This window comes from Camelus dromedarius, chromosome 2, assembly GCF_036321535.1.
Source record: "Camelus dromedarius isolate mCamDro1 chromosome 2, mCamDro1.pat, whole genome shotgun sequence".
In the NCBI taxonomy this organism is placed as follows: domain Eukaryota; kingdom Metazoa; phylum Chordata; class Mammalia; order Artiodactyla; family Camelidae; genus Camelus; species Camelus dromedarius.
Window position 1 is genome coordinate 121,707,982 of NC_087437.1, and position 16,845 is coordinate 121,724,826.

Consider the following 16,845-nt stretch of genomic DNA (forward strand, 5'->3'; position numbering starts at 1 on the left):
CAGTGTCAGTGGGTTGGCTTTGCTGCGAGCAGACCCCAGTTGGGTTGGGTGACAACACCAACAGACACGCGTGCACACACCACACATCATCCCAAAACAACACATGCACAGACTCACACACCTCCACCCCTCTGTACACACACACGGACAGACACACACACCACATGGACCTCACCCCACCCTGCCATGAAGCAGAAGTTTGGCATTTCTATTTGATGCTGTTCTTTTATTTTTAAAAGATGTGATCACAGTCCTCTGTTGCTTTCTCTCCTCCCCGTGAACCACGAGCTCCCTTTTCATCCAACCCGGAGAAGAACTCCAGGTTCCAAGGCAGGTAATGATGCTGGTGTGGGCAGGTGGACAGGCGCAGCAAGACGGGGCAGGCGCGGCCTGGGGGTGCAGAGCAGCATCCATCCGGCCTTTTAAGACTAAAGCAGACAGGGTGGGGGAGGGTGACGCGATCGGATTGGAATCCCAGCAGCCCCTCTGCTGAGGCTGAGGCAAGGCCAGGAGAGCCAGCAGGGGCAGGGGGAGGTGCTGAGGGCCACTGTCAGGATGGTCCAGGAGCAGCACGCTGGCTGAGGCCCAGGGAAGCGGTAGTGAGAATGGGTGGATATGCGAGGTGTGTGGAGGGTGTCTGGCTTGGGCGTGAGGTCAGGGGAGCCTCAGGGAGGGGCCAGCAGGACGTCTCAGGAGTGGGCAGGAGAGGTGTGGAGAGGCCTAGAGTCTGGGTAGGCAGGAGTCTACACTGCAGATGCTGCATGGCAGGGGGTCCAGGCGGGAGATGGACCCAGATCAGGAAGGGGCGATGGGGAAGGAGGGGGGCAAATCCTGAGGGTTTAGTTGAGTTACTAGCCAAGGGCCGTTTCCGGTCAGCTCTAGGGGACCAGGCCCAGGGAAATGTGAGTTTACTTTGAGGGGTCAGATGTGAGGGGCTCTGGTTGCCTGCAGAGGCCTGTTGGGTGGTCTGAGGACTGACCGTTCGTTGGGCAGCTGCCTGGAGGAAGGAGCTGGAGGCCTCAGGTCAGGCGGGGGTGGGGGATTCTCCCAGCACTGGCCTGAGGAAATGGAAAAGGCCAGACATAGCTCTGAGCTGCAGGGAGCCTGCAAGGCCCTGGTAGGCAGCTGGGCCTCCAGCAGGGAGCGGGGCCTCCTGGGCCAGGTTTTGGGGACAGGAGAGCGCCAGGGCGGCCACCAGAACCTTCGTGGGGAGCAGGCCCATCTGCCAGAAGCGTTTCAGGCGGCGGTGCTCCGTGGGGAGCCGGGCATGGGGAGCTCGACCGTCCAGGCCCCAGCCCCGGGCGGAGGCAAGGCGGGGTGAGCTGCCGCGGCGCCCACGAGGCGGGGCAGGAGGACCCCAGCTTCCTCCTCCTCCATCCGCTGTCCCTTGTCCAGGAACGTCTTTGTTCAAATCGCCCGCCTTCCCGCTGACCCCACGGAACTCGGCCTGAGGGCGAATCCCCTTGTTGGGGTCACCTTCCCGAATAAAGGCCAGGCTGGACACACTGCGTGTGCGCGGACCTTGCCCCGGGTTTGCAGCCCTGAACCCCATGCGCCGCCTCGGGCAGGCAGCGGGCAGCTCCTACCGGGGCGGGGGCAGGTCACGCTGCCTGGGGACTGGGGGTGGGGGGAGAAAGAGCGGCTGCAGCACAGGGGTGCTAGGACCCGGGGAACAGCCGGTGACCAGATCCCGGGTCCGCACCCCGCTCTGCTCCGCGTGTATTCGGCGCCCCAGGCCCCAGCACCGCGCACCCCGCCCGACCCGGGCCGCGGGCCTCGGGCCCCACCCTGCCCTCTGCCCCGCCCCCTTCCCGCCCACTGCCCTGGCCCGTCCCTGCTCCCTGCGGCCTACCCGCCCCGCCCCCTGACCAGCCCCGCCCCCGGCCTGGTCCCGGCGGCGGCCAGAGCGCGGCTGGCCGAGCGGGTGCACCGTGGTGGAGGGCGCAGCATCCCGCGGTACAGACGCTCCGGCCCGCCGAGCATGGCGCCGAGGTGCGGGCCGTGCGGGCTGCGGGCGGGCAGGGGCAACGGGGTCGCACCGACGGGGACGGGGGCGCGGGCGGCTCCCTAACCTGTGGCTTGTGCCCGCAGGTGGCCCTGGCTGCAGCCGCGGCGGCAGCGCCTCCTGGACTTGCTCGGCCTCCTGGTCCTGCTTCTCGGAGTCAGCGCAGCGTCCGCCGAGCCAGGTAAAGCCGACGGGGACGCGAGAGTGTGTGCACCAGGCCCGCCCGCCTCCCGCCGCACTTTGCGCAGGTCTTTGGCCGGTCTCGGGAGGCGGCGGCCTCAGCCCAGCCTGTCTCAGCTTCGCTCCCGGGAGGCGGCCCCGGCTCTGCCCACGCGCGCAGGTGGCCCGCGGGCGGCGGTCGGAAGGGCGACGGGGTCGGGCAGAGGCTGTGTGTCCCGAGTGTCCCGCGCCGGCCATTCATTCCTCGGCCGCGGCGATTCGCGCCACCTGGGCGCGCCGCGGGACCCGGGGAGCGGGCTGGGCTGGAGATGGTGCGACCCGTCCGCGTCCAGAGTCCCTCGTGTCGTGACCAAACTATGGCGACTTCGCGGGGAAGCTGGTGCTCTCGGCAGACAGCGCTGCCGGCCGAGGACCGGCGAGGTCTCCAGGCTAGGGTCGTGGTGGCGTCTACTACCCGCGCAGTGGCTCGGAGACGCCCGGACATCCAACGCCGGCCCGCCGGGCCTGTGAATCCGTCACCGGCCTCGTCCCTCCCAGGGCCTGAGCGGCCGCAGTGGGTCACACCTCTGGGCCCCGGCGTGCCCGCGCGCGGAGTCTGGCAGGTCTCCGGGAAGGACAGGGCAGTGCGGAGCGCAGCCGTGTAGTTTCCAACCTGTTGAGGCAAAACTGCCCAGGTTTCCCCGGGGCAGCCTTTGTGCACCGCCCCGGCCGCCAGGCCTCTGTCCCCGCGCTCGCCGCGGTGTCGGATTGCGCGCGGTCCCCTTTGATGCGGCCGAGCGCAGTGGCGGAGAGAAAGAACAATGCGCAGAAGTCCGTTGTTTGCCCGGCATCGGCTCGCTGCCTTTCCCGCGTGGACTGCAGCCTGCGGCAGGAAGGCCGTCCCGGCCGCGCTGAAACTTCCTTTGCCACCAGCTTCTGGGACCCCGTCCCTAACCACGCGGCCGCCCAGGTCCTCCTCCCAACAGGCCCAACAAAGGTCCGGGAGGAGCTGGCGGGGGTGCCAGATCCGAGAGGAGCTCCGGTCCCCAAGGAGTCCTCCGTTCTAGCGCAGGTGGAGGTAGCGGCCGGGCGGTGACGTTGGTCCCAGGCAGCCCGCGCCTTGTGGCCAGGTTGAATGTTGATGTGGTCACACAGCAGCCACACACCTGTTGGCCACAGCTGGCAAGGAAGGAGGGCAGGGCTGGAGGGAAGTCTTTCTGGGGAGACAGCAGTAATAGTTTGTTTCATTTTTTCCAGTCGGCTTAGTTGCTAGATTAAGCAGCAGCACTTTTTTAAAGTTTCTCTTAAGTACCTCCACCGAAGCGCCTGTGTAGGGGGCAGGCGACCCTCGTTTATTTGTGTTAGCTCCAGGGAGCATTTGCCGAGTGTTTGTGCTTACAGGGTGGTCCCTGGGGTCCCTGGGGGGTCTTATGGCCGCCGACGGCCACTTCGGGCTGTTAATTGTGCCTTCAGGGACCATCCCCTCAAAGTCCTAGGAGAACAAGATACCCACGTGCCCAGATGGGGGCTCAAGGGCAGGAATTTGTATCCCGAGGCCTCTTTTGTAATTATATATCACGGGGAAGAGGAAAGACAGGGAGCGTCCACAGCCCAGCTTCTGAAGCTTTGAGGCCGCAGAGCGGGAGTCCGGGGTGATGATTTACTCAGCCTCAGAGAAGCAGCAGCAGGCTGCCCGTCCGCGAGCTCTGGGAGGTGAAATCTAGCGGGGTGCTCAGGCCGGCGCAGACCCCCCGGAGTGCTGGGCAGGGTGCGGCTGTTGTAGAAGTCGGGCTTCTCCCCACGTGGCTGAAGTGAGGGATTTGCTGCAGTGTCAGGTCCTCTGGGAAGGAAGGCAGGCCCCTTGCAAGGTGCCTAATGGAATGTGACTCTGTCAGTTCCCTGGAGGTTAAAGCAGGAAGCGGGCTCAGCGGGGCTGCCCACCCCTCCCCCCCCCCCCCCCCCCCGCGCCGGGAGAACCCAGCTGGGACCCCCTGCTGGGAGCCAGTCCCCTTGGGATGGGATAACCGCTGCCCCCTCTGGGTGTTACTGGAGAAGAGCTCGTGTATGTGAAATCCAGACTTAGCAGGGGCCCAGTGTGCTCCAGAGACCCTTGAAGATCACCCCTGGGAATCAAAGGCGTGACGCCCAGTTTGCTGATTGGCGCTTTTTTTCTGACTCCAAACGATGGGTTTTTCCACGTCTGTCTCTGTGCTGCACTTGACCCACCCCCCAGAGAAAAAAGTCTTTCCTGTTTTAAGGCTTGGCCACTGTCATTGTGACACCCTTGAATTTCATTGTGTGCATTTGGGGCTGGGGGCTCCCCTAGGGGTCTGGCCTCCGCTGGCATAACCAGAAACCTGGTGGGACCAAACCTGGGGGGACCGGGGCCGAGTGGTCTGTGAACCTGGAGGCTCAGAGCTGCCTGCAGTCCCCTTTCCCGGTGGAAGGGCAGGACTCCCAGGTGCTCAAGGGGCCATCTGCCCATGGGCAGTACTTCAGGGCTGAGGTAGAAGAGCCCTGCCCTGCAGGCACTCGCAGGAAGCGTGTGACCATGCCAGGCGCCTTGTGTCCCGTCGCCTTGTCTCTGGCCCTCCTACACGTGACCTCAGTCTTAGGCTCCATCTGCACCCCCTCTGGCACTTGTCCTGCCCTTCCTCACACCGAGGCCTTCCCACCGTCCATCGGTGGGGTCCGGTCTTGGCCGACTGCTGGTGTCCTCACCGCCCCACTCCCTCGGTGGGCCTGCAGGGTTTGGGCTAGAGGACCCCGTGGGCCCCCGTGTCGGAGGGGGTCTGTCGTCCCGGGCTCTCAGGCACTGGGTAACGGACCTAAGCCAACGGCAGGAGCTCTTGTTCAAGGCAGGCCTGTTTCTAGGGGAAGCTGTTGCTGAGAGTCTTCAGGGTTCAGGCGCAGAACCTTGAAGATAGTTTTAAATTTCAGCAAAACTTGTTTTTCAAGGCACTCCTGTTTTCCTTTAAGAGAAGGAGGAGGGGGAAGCCCTTGCAAGGAAACCTAGAAGGAGAGAAACTGTTTCCACCCAGAGTGAGGGGAGCCAGGAGCCTGCCCCACCTACCCCGCTTCACCTGAATAATACCCGTGCGCACACGTGCACAGTACACGCGCACACTCTCATGTGCACACACGTGCACACGCTCGTGCTCTCTCCACCAGAGGCTGTTTCTTCATCTGAGTTACTGAAATGCTCCCGGGCTCCAGAGAACCTACCTACCAGCTCATGGTGGGATGGGGCAAAACCCAGTCTTCTGATACGATGTCCGAGAACCTCCCCTGCCTTGGTGGCCTGAGCACTGCTGGGAAGGGTCCGTCAGCTCAGGGGGTGGCCTCCTCCAGGCCCGGAGGCTGACTTCCCGCCAGCACTCAGGAGTCAGATGAGGCAGGCCAGGGGCAGCTGGTCTGGCTGCGGCTGTGTGATGAGCAGCCCCAGGCCCGGCTCCGTCGGCCAAGGCCGGCCATCAGCGCAGAGCGGGCGCCCCTCTGCAGCCCTGGTCGAGGCGTGGCCACCCTGGTGCCCGCGGGGACGGACTGCAGGTGTCGTGCTCCTTGGAGGCTCTGGGTCAGCTGTCATCTGAGAGGGAACGCCTCTCCCCAGAACACAGCTGGCCAAGCACCAAATGTCTGAGGTCTGGGTGTAAGGTGGACTCTGCAGGATGTGACACGTGGAAACTTGACGCTGCTGGGGAGGCGGGGGGCAAGGTGTTGGGAAAATGGACGTGTAGGTTGGCACGCTCATAAGGTGATTGAACGTGGTGCATGTGGACAGCAGTGACCCAGGAAGACGGTGAGAACCGCTGGGGGGCGGCGCTCCACCCGCCTGTCCGGTCACACACTCCGCTTTACCGCACGCCCCGACCCTGATGGTTTAGGGTCTAGGACTGGCCCTGTGCCCAGATCCCAGCTCCTTCCAAGAATGACTGGGCCTCTGAGCCCCTCTGTGATCTCCTGCAAGTCTCGGGGGAACCCGCGTTCAGGGTGGTGGGCACAGGCCGGGGCCCCTCGCCTCGCTGCCGTGGTTCCCTCTCTAACCTGGGACGGGAACAGCTCCCCTCCTCCTCCTGGGGGTCATGTTGTAAAGCTCCTCACGCCCCCAGGTGAGACGTGCCTTGTGTGTGGTGCCACACGTCTCCGCACACGCCCGTGACCCCGCACCACCCACTGCCTGGCTCGCGGAGACCGGGCGCCCTGCCCGCAGCGAGCTTCCTGTGCCCCGCTCCCCAGCACTGCCCGTGTGGGCGGGTGTGGAGACGTGATGCTGGCTGGCCCTTGGGGCGATGCTTTAGATCAGCAGGTCTGGGCCACGCAGAGGGGCTGCCAGAAGGAACCTCAGGTCACGGGCGCGCTGAGTCAGATGAAGTTTGGAGGCCCGGGGCAGTGTCTGCGCTCCGCCCGCCTGCCTGCAGGAGCCATCCTGCCACCCCGGCACCCCCGCAGAGGAGACAAGCCCCAGCACGGCCTTCCTGGCTGTCTGTAGCGAGAGCCCCAGAGAGGAGAACTTGTTCCAGGCCAATACATCTTTCTGGAATTCCGTCCTGGCAGACGGGGTCACTCCCGGGCTGATCCACTGTGACGAGGCCGGGCAGGACAGGGCAGGGGCACCTGGCCCTGAGCTGGGGTGACGGGCGGGGCTCTTGGCCACCCCTGGTTTCTGGAAGAGCAGGAGGCTGTGTGCTGGGTCCAGCTGGCCCAGGCACTGGCTGGGTGTCAGGGCTGACCTTCATTGAGTGTTTCCTCGAAAAGGACATGAGACCGGAGCTGAAGGCTCGGGGTCGAGGCTGCGAGACGACGGGTCGGGAGCTGTGTGTGAGAGCTCCGTGACGGCCACAGGGGCGGGGCCGGGTTCAGACCGCGGAGACCACGGCTATTGACCGACTGGTTTTGGTGGTTTCCCTGGAGTTCAGGCTGAACGTCTACAGATACCACGTGTTATTAACTTATTTTTTTTTGGTTCGGTCATTCATTTGATTTCGGTCGGAAGTACTTACTTTTACTTTTTGCATGTTCCTTTGAGTAGATTCAAAATTAGGCAGGCTAGGCCTCCTTGATCTGAATCGAAGCTCAGAAATCTTGGAGACAGTTCCAGGCTCTGACACGTGTTCTCAGTGAACGTGAGAGGCACCGTTCTGCGTGGGGGCGACTTGAGCCCCCCGTGTGAGAGCAGCGCCTGGAGGGTGCGTCTCGGCGGTCTAGCCGTCCTGCTGCGCACTGCAGAGCGAGCGACTTGTCCCCGGGAGAGCGCTGAGCCCGCCGCCCGGAGCTGGGCGCGTCTCTGCAGGGGCTGCGACGGAGGCCCGTGGCCTCCAGCACCGAGGGAGACCCTTCCTCCACGTCTCCATTCAGGCAAGCGGGAATTCACCTTGGAAGGAACCGCGTGATTCCGGGGGTGCTTTGACAGCACAAGGCAGGAGGGTTTGGCCGCCGGCCTGTGCTGCTGGGGGACGGGCCCTGGCGGGAGGGGGGCGTTGTTCCAGGACCCTTGCACTGTCACCTTCTAGAGCTGGCTCACTTGTTCAGCAGAGGACTTCCACTCTGGAGTTCGTTCCCTTCTGAGTGAGGGCCCTCGAGCGCTGCTTGGCCTCTGTGTCTCTCCTTGCTCTGCCTTCCTGCTCTGTCCTGCGCGGCGTCCCCGTCGGCGCGTCTGCTCACGGTGTCACAGCTCGGGGGGCATGTTTGGCATAGTTTCCTGGTTTGTGGTCAGGCTTTAACTGCGGGCGTGGAATGTCTTAGAGCGCGGAGTTGTTTTCGCCTTAATTTTATGGCCTTTTCCTTTCGAGGTGGGACATGCGTGACCATCACGGCTCAGGGACCGCGGGGGAGGAGGGTGTGAGGGCTGTGCGAGGAGAGCTGTGCGGGGCTGGGTGCCACGTGCTACCTGCAGCTGTCACCATCCTCAGTCTATCTCAGTGGGCGTGGAGTTGGAGCTGGTCCTAGTAGAAGACAAGTGTGTGGTCGCTAAATCGTGGAGTATGACGGCTGGCAGGCAGTCTGGCCTCCACTCTGTGGTTATGGATGGGACACCATCTGCGGGGAGGGTTTGCAGCCCAGGCTCCTGGCTTTAATTCCAGCTCTGCTTCTGAGCGCTGTGTGACCTTGGGCAGGTTACTCACCCTCTGTGCCTCTGTCTCTGGTCTGTGGGACTGAATGGGACATTCCTTCAGGGAGCTTCCTGGGATGTGTCCTGACAGCCCCTCACTGGGCTCTGGGGAGCACCCTGTCGGGGACGGCCCAACGCAGCCGTCAGGCCTGGGCCTGGGAGGAGGACCTGGTGTATGCCGGGAGTGGGAAACGGGTCCGCGTGACCGGAACAGGGTTTTGTGAGTCTTACTTGGCCACGGGCTGTGCCTGCTGAAATGATCATTTGCATTAGACAAAGCAGCCCACTCACTCCCGCGGCCCTCAGGTCCTCCAAGTGTTCCCGGCCCCAGTGCCGGCGTGGTCACGCCCACCCACGCGTCCCACGGGGGGATCGGGGCGTGGGGGTGGTGGCGCAGACCTGCCTCTGCCTGTTGGATCTTGTTACCAGGCTGCTGTATTTTGAAAGAGTCTCCACTGAGACTCCACGGGGCTGTGAGGAGGCCGAGGACGTCTGGCCTCTTGTTTTCTGCAGGCCAGGCCGGCTCCTGGATCGACGCCCCGTCTGCGCTGTGAGTCTGGGCCCAGCATGTGGTGCCGTCCGGGGGCGCCTGCTCAGAGGACAACAGACTGAACGCCTTCGTTTCTGCCCTGAGTCACCCGGCCTTCCAACCAGAACGAAGGGGAGCCACCGTTAAACCCGTCCGCACTTCGGGGTCTCCCCACCTGTCCCTGGGTCCCGAGGCCCCTCCAGCCGTTCTGATCACTGCCTCCATCCTAGGGCCGCCGGGTACCGCTCTCCAGGGCCGGACTCAGACCCTCTTTCCCCCCACACGTGGCCGGAGGGTTTTGAAAGGCAGGTCCCATAAGAGAGGGCTGGACGACCCGGGTCCAGGTCGGCAGGGGCCCTGTGGAGCAGCCCTTTGTGGGGCCTGGAGAGGCTTCTTGGGCTGTGAAAAATTGTCTTAACGAAACAGCCTCCCGCCCCGTGGGGCAGGTCTGCACCTGGCACTGAGTGGCAGTTGCCGCTCCTCAGCCTCTTGGCCCCCGGGGAGGAGGCGGCCCTTTCTGAGCCCAGGTGCCCCTCCAGGGCCTGCCCTCTGGCCCTGCTTTGACCTCTGGCCGTCACTTTGCTCCCTTCTCCGCGTCCTGGGGCTGGCCCACGTTGCGCTGTGGGGTCGTGGTGCACCGACTTCGGCAGTGACCTCTGATTGTCTTGGGTCCTCGCATCTCAGCCTTGTCCCCTCGTGGCTCTCGGGGGAGCCCATCTTGGTCCAGGTCACCAGTGTCCTTGGGACAGCTAGGACCTTCCTGTTCTCTGGCTAAAATGAGCATCCAGCCCCAGGGGCTCGGGTCTGGCCGGAGCGGACTCAGAACTGGTGATGCACTGGTTACCCTCGGAACCTTGTTTTGTGGAAATAATTAAATGTCATGGAGGTTTGCAAACAAGGAAGTTAAAGCACCCATGCCGCCACAGTCTTTACTGTCATTGTGGGAAACCGGACATTTTAAACAGATAGGGGTTGCCCTCCCTGCAGACTCCGACCTCTGCCTGGCCCCACGTGGACGGCCCCTCTGCTGCAGAAGCCCGAGGGCCTCCCGGAATCGGCTTCCCGGACGGAAAGCAGCCCTGCCTGCCAGTGAGATAGAAGGCAGATGGTGAGCTGGCCTTCCTAACACCTAACTGCCCACCTTTAAGAACCTAGACAAAAATCCCCCATCTAAACTTTACTTCCCGTGACATATGGTCGGCTGAGCGTCAGTCACCAGAGCCATCCGCGTCCTAATCCGCAGAGCCCACGAACGCTGCCTTACGTGGTGGAAAGGACTTTGCAGATAGGATTAAGTCTCCTGAGCTGGGGAGAGGATGCTGGATTATCCAGGTGGGCCTCGCCTGTAGCCCAGGGTCCTAGTAAAGGACAGGGGTGGCTGGAAGTTCAGGGCAGAACGAGGAGGGAGGTTGCAGGGAGAGATCAGATTTCGGAGGGGCTACGAGCCGAGGAACACAGGCGACTTCCAGGCCTGGCACCAAGGATGTGGGCCCTCCCCTGGAGGCTCCGGAAAGGAACATGGCCATGCTGACACCTGGGGTTAGATTTTGACCCCTACCCTCCACTGTGTTGTTTCAGGCCCCTGACCTTGTGGCCATTCACTCCGGCAGCCCCAGGGCACTGCGCAGTGTGTGGTCAGGTCTCTGAAAGGGGTGGGGTTATGGGAACGGCAAACGCTCTCACTTGCGAAGTGCTGCTTCACCGCAGTGTGAAACCTCTGATGTGCTCTAAGGCGTTGGGACCGCCACCCCCATGCAGGACCCCTGGAGTATCCTTCCTGACCCCTGAGGCCCAAGGGTCAACTCTCTGTCCTGTGCACCTAGCATCCCTGGGCTGTGGGCTCTCCATGCAGAAGTTAGACGACCCCGTCCTAGGAACCTTTCAGCGGTCATAGGACCCCTGTTTTCAGGCACCCAGCATGACCTCCGCATGCCCCCGGGTGGCAGCCAGGGGCTTGGACATGCTGGGGCCGGGCTCCGGCCGGCTGCCGAGGGGCTGTCTCGGGCCCCAGTGAAGGGACAGGAAGCTTGGACAGGGGAGGAAGGCAGAGAGCAAGTGAGCGGGGGTCAGGCCATGCCAGTGGGTGGCCGGAGAGTGCCTGGACGGGCCTGCGGGTGAGGCGGCCGTGTGTTGGGGGCTTTCCTGGGACTCATGGCCGGCCAGGCCCTCACAGGGCGGGGGCAGGTGTCATTGTCTACAAGGTCAGACAGAGACTCGCTTTGTTCTATTTTTGGAGAATGAGGCGAGTGGCACAAAAGCACATTCTTAGAAAGTACCAGCGCGGCCCGGTGCAGCCCAGTGTGGCCCGGTGCAGCCCAGCTTGGCCCGGTGAGGCCCCGTGCAGCCTGGTGCAGCCCGGTGTGGCCCGGTGTGGCCCAGTGCGGCCCAATGCGGCCCGGTGCAGCCCAGTGCCCCAGTGAGCCCCAGAAAGAGTTCTGTAAAGTAAAGCTGACCAGGTGCTGAGCAGGTGGACAGGACTCAGTGCTTGTCAAGTGGACCAGTGCTCATCAGCCTTCAGCCACCTGGGGTGCTGTGGTGGGCCTTTAGTTATCTGGTGCCGAGACCTCTGATGCCCAGTGGGAGCTGGTGGCCAGACTGGGCTAACTTACGAAAACGGCCAAACTGGACAGTCTGTGATACGGGGTCCTGACGGGTAACCTACATCTTCGTTTGCCTCCATGTGTCGGATGCTGTCAGCTGCCTCTGGCACAGGGGCCTCTCTGAGATGTCTTGCGTTCGACATGAGCAGAGGGACATCCAGGCAGAGCATGTGGCTGAGAGCTCAGCCTGGCTCCCGCAGGCCTGGCGTCTGGGGGTGGGGGCTGCTGGCGGGAGCGAGGGGGGTCTTCTGCCCAGGACCCGTCCCCTGACCCGCGGAAGTGGACAGGCCCCCCCGGGCCCTATATAGGCCTGTGGGCCATCTCAGGAGCATCAGGGCTGGCCCAGCCCAAAGGTCACTTCGTGGCGGGCGCCTCAGGGGACTCTGGGGGAGTCTGAGCGGCTCCTCCTCAGGGGTGGGGGGGGCGGGGGGGGCAAGGCACACTGCTCTGCTGGGATCCAGGGCCTTGGGCAGGGCCTGATGGTTCTGGGGGACCCCGTCGTCCTTCACGGCCTGGTCCCCATGGTCTGTTCAGCCCCAGCTCCCGCTCAGCAAGTCCATGCTGGTTGACTTGGGTTTTGAGTCCTAACTGGCTAGCAGACAGTGAGTGGCTGACTTCTACAGCTGGAGCCCCCCACCCGCCCACTTGATTGGACGTTGGCCCCCGACCAGGCCCCCGGTATTCTCTCGCCCCTTTCCTCACCCTCTGCACCCCCTCTGCCCGTTCCCTCGGTGGACACGTGCCGTTCCTCGGGACTGAGTTGGCTGGCAGAACGTTCTAGAACCCACATGTGCTTCCGCGTGTGTCACCCGCTGTGTGTGTCACCCGCTGCATGTGATTTGACCTTTGCCCTCGTCTTCCAGCAGAAACAGTCCCCGTGCCTTGATGTCCCCTTCGGAAGGGCCGTTCGGGCCGGAGCTGCTCCTGTTTCCCGGCCGCGCTCACCCAGGACGTGAGTTTACGAGGCCGCCTCGTGAGGGGCAGCCCTGATGTCGGGAGAGCGGATTTCCTCACCCTGGGCCTGGGCTGAGGGCAGGGGTCTGCAGGAGATGCTCCTTGTGCTGAGGGCAGGGGTCTGCAGGAGACGCTCCTTGTGCGGCGGCATCCTGGTCGGACATTGTTGCGCCAGCTGTGACGGTCGCTCGCTGTGACTGCCCAAGCCTTCGGGCCTCCAGGTCTCCTTCCCTGTGGCTGTTAACTAGCCCCCTGGGTGGTCCTGGCCCCACCTGTCCACGTGCTGGGGCCTGGGGTCCCCACGACCTCCTTACCGGGTGTCCTCGTGCTGACCCCGCCCAGAGCGCCGGGTCCTGGCCCGGCCACCCTCCCTGTGCCAGGGAGTCTGAGCCGTGTGACGTCCCCCGGCCTGCTGCCTCCTGCCGTCCACCCATGTCCTCAGTCTTCACATGTGCCAACTCCGCCCCCAGTGAACTTTCTAGCTCTCTCAGGACCTGGGAGCTCGTGTCAGGGAAGACAGCGCCCAGGCCGAGGTTTAATCTGCTCTCGGTTAGTTAGGTCCTTGTAAGTTGTGGTCACGGCAGCCTAGCTGAAGCCACACCACCTCCGCCGCCGGCCTGCGTCACACCCACCGACTCACTGAGGTGCCGCTGTGTGGGCCGGGCCGTTCCTGGGACTGGCGGCTGGCTGGGGGTGCGGGGACACCCATGGTGGGCTCTGACTTTGTCTGGGGCGGCCGCCTGGCCCCGTCTGTGCCCTGGGTATGGGCATGGCTGCAGGTGGCACCGACTGTATTTTGCACCAAGGACGAGAGTTTCTCTCAAGATTTATGTCTCCAGATAAATGTCAGAAAGGCTGGTACTGAAGGACGGGCCGGTGGGACCCCCCGAGCCATCGCTGGGCACTGTCTTTAGGGAAGGGATCTGGGCCCCTCCGGCTGTATAGTGCAAATTTCGTGTTTTTAAAAACAACTTTATTTTGTAAGGTTAAGCAAGGCAAGCAGGAAGGCACAGTTAGTATTTGAAACCCTGAACAGTCCGGGACACGGGAAGAGAAGGCCCCCCCCCCCCGCCGTCTCTGTTCACCGTCTCTTGTTTTCACACACATTTAACCCGTCCTGCGGCCTGGGGGCTGGGCCCAGGTGGGGCTGACTCAAAACAGGAATTGTTCAGGTGCTTGTATGGGTGCAAAGAAGAACTAAAACCCATCTTCTGGAGGAGAATGAAATTGGACATAAAGAGCATACGCCCCAGGTCATGCCGTGTGCTGGTGACAGGGCCTCACTTGCTCAGGTGCCCCCCGACCCCGGGGGGAGGCGAGGGAGGACGCCAGGGTGGGACGTGTGCTGAGCGGGCATGGGGGGCAGCTGTCTGTCCCCGGCCCGCCAGGGACTGTGGGCAGCACACAGTTAGCGGAAGGCCCCTGTGGGGAGCCAGGGGCTGGGAGCCTCGACGTCCGAGTTCTCTCATCACTAACTGAGGCCGCGAGGCCCCCTCACATGAAAGCCCCTTTGTGTGCACCTGCGGCCGGCTCTGCCCCGGGCTGGCGCTCACAGGCCTCGGAACAGGTATGGATGGTCCTCTTGCTCGAGAATGTCCCCACGGGCACCTTGAACACCTTCCTCCTTTCTTGGCGCTATCAGCGCATGATGCTGCGATCCGCGTCCAGTTGTATCTGGAGAAGGAGGGGAAAGGTCACACTGTCTAGACACTAATCCAGCACCGTTGCCTTTCTTCCTCGCCCGTATCCCGGCAACAGGATTACGGCAGGCGTGGGTGGCACTCCCGAGGCCCTGGAGCGCCGGTCCCCGGTCCTCCTGCTCTCCGGAACCTTCTGGGGCCAGTGGTGGGGGTGGGCAGGGCAGGTGCGTGGAGGCCCGCAGCCCTCAGGCCTCAGTGTGCTGGCCTCCAGCAGAGGGGGACCCAGCACCCCCGGGCCCGGGGCCTCAGTGGGCAGGTGTGCGTGGCGAGGGTTCCGTGGTCCAGCCTGCACGTTCGTGCCTTTTACCAGGAACCACCGAGCGGCCTTTGTCCCCAGTGTGGCCCCACCCTGGAAGGCTGGCCCCTCCTGCGGCTCCAGACGGGCCCCCAGTGTTGTCTACACTGGGTCCTACCCGGCATCAGCCTAGCTGGTGCCTGTGTGGGTCCCCGCAGCGCCCTGTAGGCTCCCTGGGGACAGATGCACAGACAGGCTCTGGGCAAAACCAGACTTTGTCCCTGGCAGCAGCCCTTACGCTTCGTCCTAACCTGAATGTCCAATCCCGTGCCGCGTACTTAGCGGCCCTTGACAAGAGGCCCACCCGGGGTTGGGCCTGGTCGGTTTGGGGTCTGTGCCTCTGAACCAGGAGTGATGGCCTCGGGCCCGGGGTTGCAGGGCCAGCAGTGGCTGGATGGGGTCGGGGGGAGAAGGAGGTGAGGGTGGGAGGCTGAGGTTGAGTGTGCGTGAGAGCAGCAAGGCTGTGCCGAGTAGCAAAGAGTCCTGACTTCATTCCCAGGGGGCAGAGGTCCGCATGGGTCAGCCCCGCCCTCCTCCTCTGTCTGATCGTCCTTTGGGGCCTCAGTCAGGTGACGCTCCCCTCCCCTGGCCCCGTCCGGTGGCCCCTGCTGTAACCCGAGAGGTGGGGGTGGCGATAGGGGTGCCTCGCTTGTGCCCCCTCCTGAATGCGAGGCTGGCGGGGACTTGGGCACGACTCTGGTTGGTGTCCAGTGGACGCCCCCTCCTGAAGGTGAGACCATCTGTAGTTAGCAGACTTGAAAGTCGCTCACAGTGAGGAGGCAGGTTCTCCTCTTCAGCTGAGCATGCTTGCATTTGGTTAGAAACCGTCCTTCCTCCGGCTCTTCCCGAGGAGTTCGGGGTGGGGAGCCGACATGGTAGGCGGCGTCTTTGCTCGGAGCTGACCGGGGCTCACACTGTTTAAGCTTGGCCCCTTGTGTCTGGTGCCTCTTTACATGGAGCCCCCGCTGCTGCCGGCTCCGGGAATAGGCAGTGCCCATCACAGGGGCTGGGAGGGCCTGCGAGATCTTCTGGGCCCCAGAGTTGGGGACCTGCTTGTACCGGAGGCACGAGAGGCCGTCCTCTGCCCACGGCTACCCTGGGGTGGCTGGGCCCTGAAGGAGCCACTGGGGCCTGCTGCTCTCGGACACACCGGTCTCCCACTGGTCTGACCAGGCCCGAGGCTGTCCTTCCTGCCTCCCACCTGCTGACCATCCGTTTCGGCCGCTCCAGGCAGCCCCCTTGAAAGCCCCTGAAAACCCCAGCATCCCAGTGGGGGCCTGGAGGAGGTGGCCGGCACTGGCCCTGGATGGGACACTGCTCAGTTCATGGGCGTCCCTGAGGCCCGTGGGCAGGGCCTGCAGCCCCTGGTGGTGGCCTGGCCAGGCCGTCGGGCGGGCCCAGGCTGAACTGTTAGGCCCAAGAGCAGCCCAGGGGAAGCTGTGGGCGGAGCACGGATCCCTGTCCTTCCAAACTGCAAGGTGGAAACCACAAAGACCCAGCCACGATCCCCAGTGCCCTGAATCCAGGGGCTCAGGCCGGGTGTCAGAGGCAGCGTGAGGGGCCGGCCTGCCGCTGTCACCGTCCTCCTGGTCTGTGAGTTTGTTTCCGCGCACGAGCTCACCAGAGGGCCACAGGCCCCGTGCGGATTAAAGTGATGACAGCCACAAACTCGAGGCTTCCCAGATGCCAGAGGCTGTGGCTGGACGCTGTCAGTCTCACCGTCATTGTGGGGAGGATTTAGCCGTGTGGCTCTTGGCCCCCAGATCCCCACGCCGGGCCTCCGGCGTGGGTGTGTGGTCCCGGCCCTGCCTGTGCTCTCCCGTCTTCCAGACTCATTTCTCTGTTGGAAGGGTCCCTCCTGCGCTCTTCGCCTCACGGCGCTGAGGGGCCCTGGGAAGGGAGGGGGCCTGGGCGGGATGTCCCGTTGCTGACGCCGGAAGTTCCCCCAGCGTGTCCTGCCTCCCTGCCTCTCCCGGCCGTGGCCCCTTGGCTGGGGGAGGGTGCAGAGCCTGGGGTGACGGGGGCCCTGCTCCGCACGTGGTCCAGGAGGGCTCCTCCCCGCCCCGGAAGGGATTGGCGCACGCTGCTCTGAACTTGGTTCTGTCTGACTTTCAGCCCTAATGACTTGAGGGGCTGGTGAGCATCCAGGACGCCCAGACCCCAGGACTCCTGTTCGCATGTGGGAGCTCACACAGTGGGGCTGCCTGCGGGCTCCCGGTGGCAGTGCACCTGCCGCCCGACTCGGCGCTGTCCTTCCAGAATGCCGGGGAGCGTCGTCCGTGGGCCCGTTCGCTTCTTTAACATCAGGCGAGAGCGTCCCGTCTCTGCAGGTGCCTTGCCCGTGTGTGGATGGAGAGCAACTCATCTTAAGCCGCTGGTCTTTGACCACGTCTTTCCAAAGCACTCGGTCACCTTCCAGAGGTCGGTCCCTCTACGCTTGGCCTGGGGGGGAGGCTGGGCTTCCTCCTGTGTCCTTTCCTCCCTCTCTGTGCAC

General features: G+C 63.7%; 1 protein-coding gene across 2 annotated transcripts in view; it reads left to right on the forward strand.

Annotated features, from left to right (window-relative positions):
* The first annotated feature begins 1,890 nt into the window (after positions 1 to 1,890).
* The window catches only part of COL18A1 (collagen type XVIII alpha 1 chain), an 85,501-nt gene continuing 70,546 nt past the window's right edge, over positions 1,891 to 16,845 (forward strand). For both annotated transcript variants that reach the window (XM_064476682.1, XM_064476684.1), the window contains exons 1-2: positions 1,891 to 1,992; positions 2,092 to 2,186. In XM_064476682.1, the coding sequence (XP_064332752.1) occupies positions 1,982 to 1,992; positions 2,092 to 2,186 (106 nt within the window). In that variant the 5' untranslated portion in view covers positions 1,891 to 1,981. The remainder of the gene's footprint in view (positions 1,993 to 2,091; positions 2,187 to 16,845) is intronic.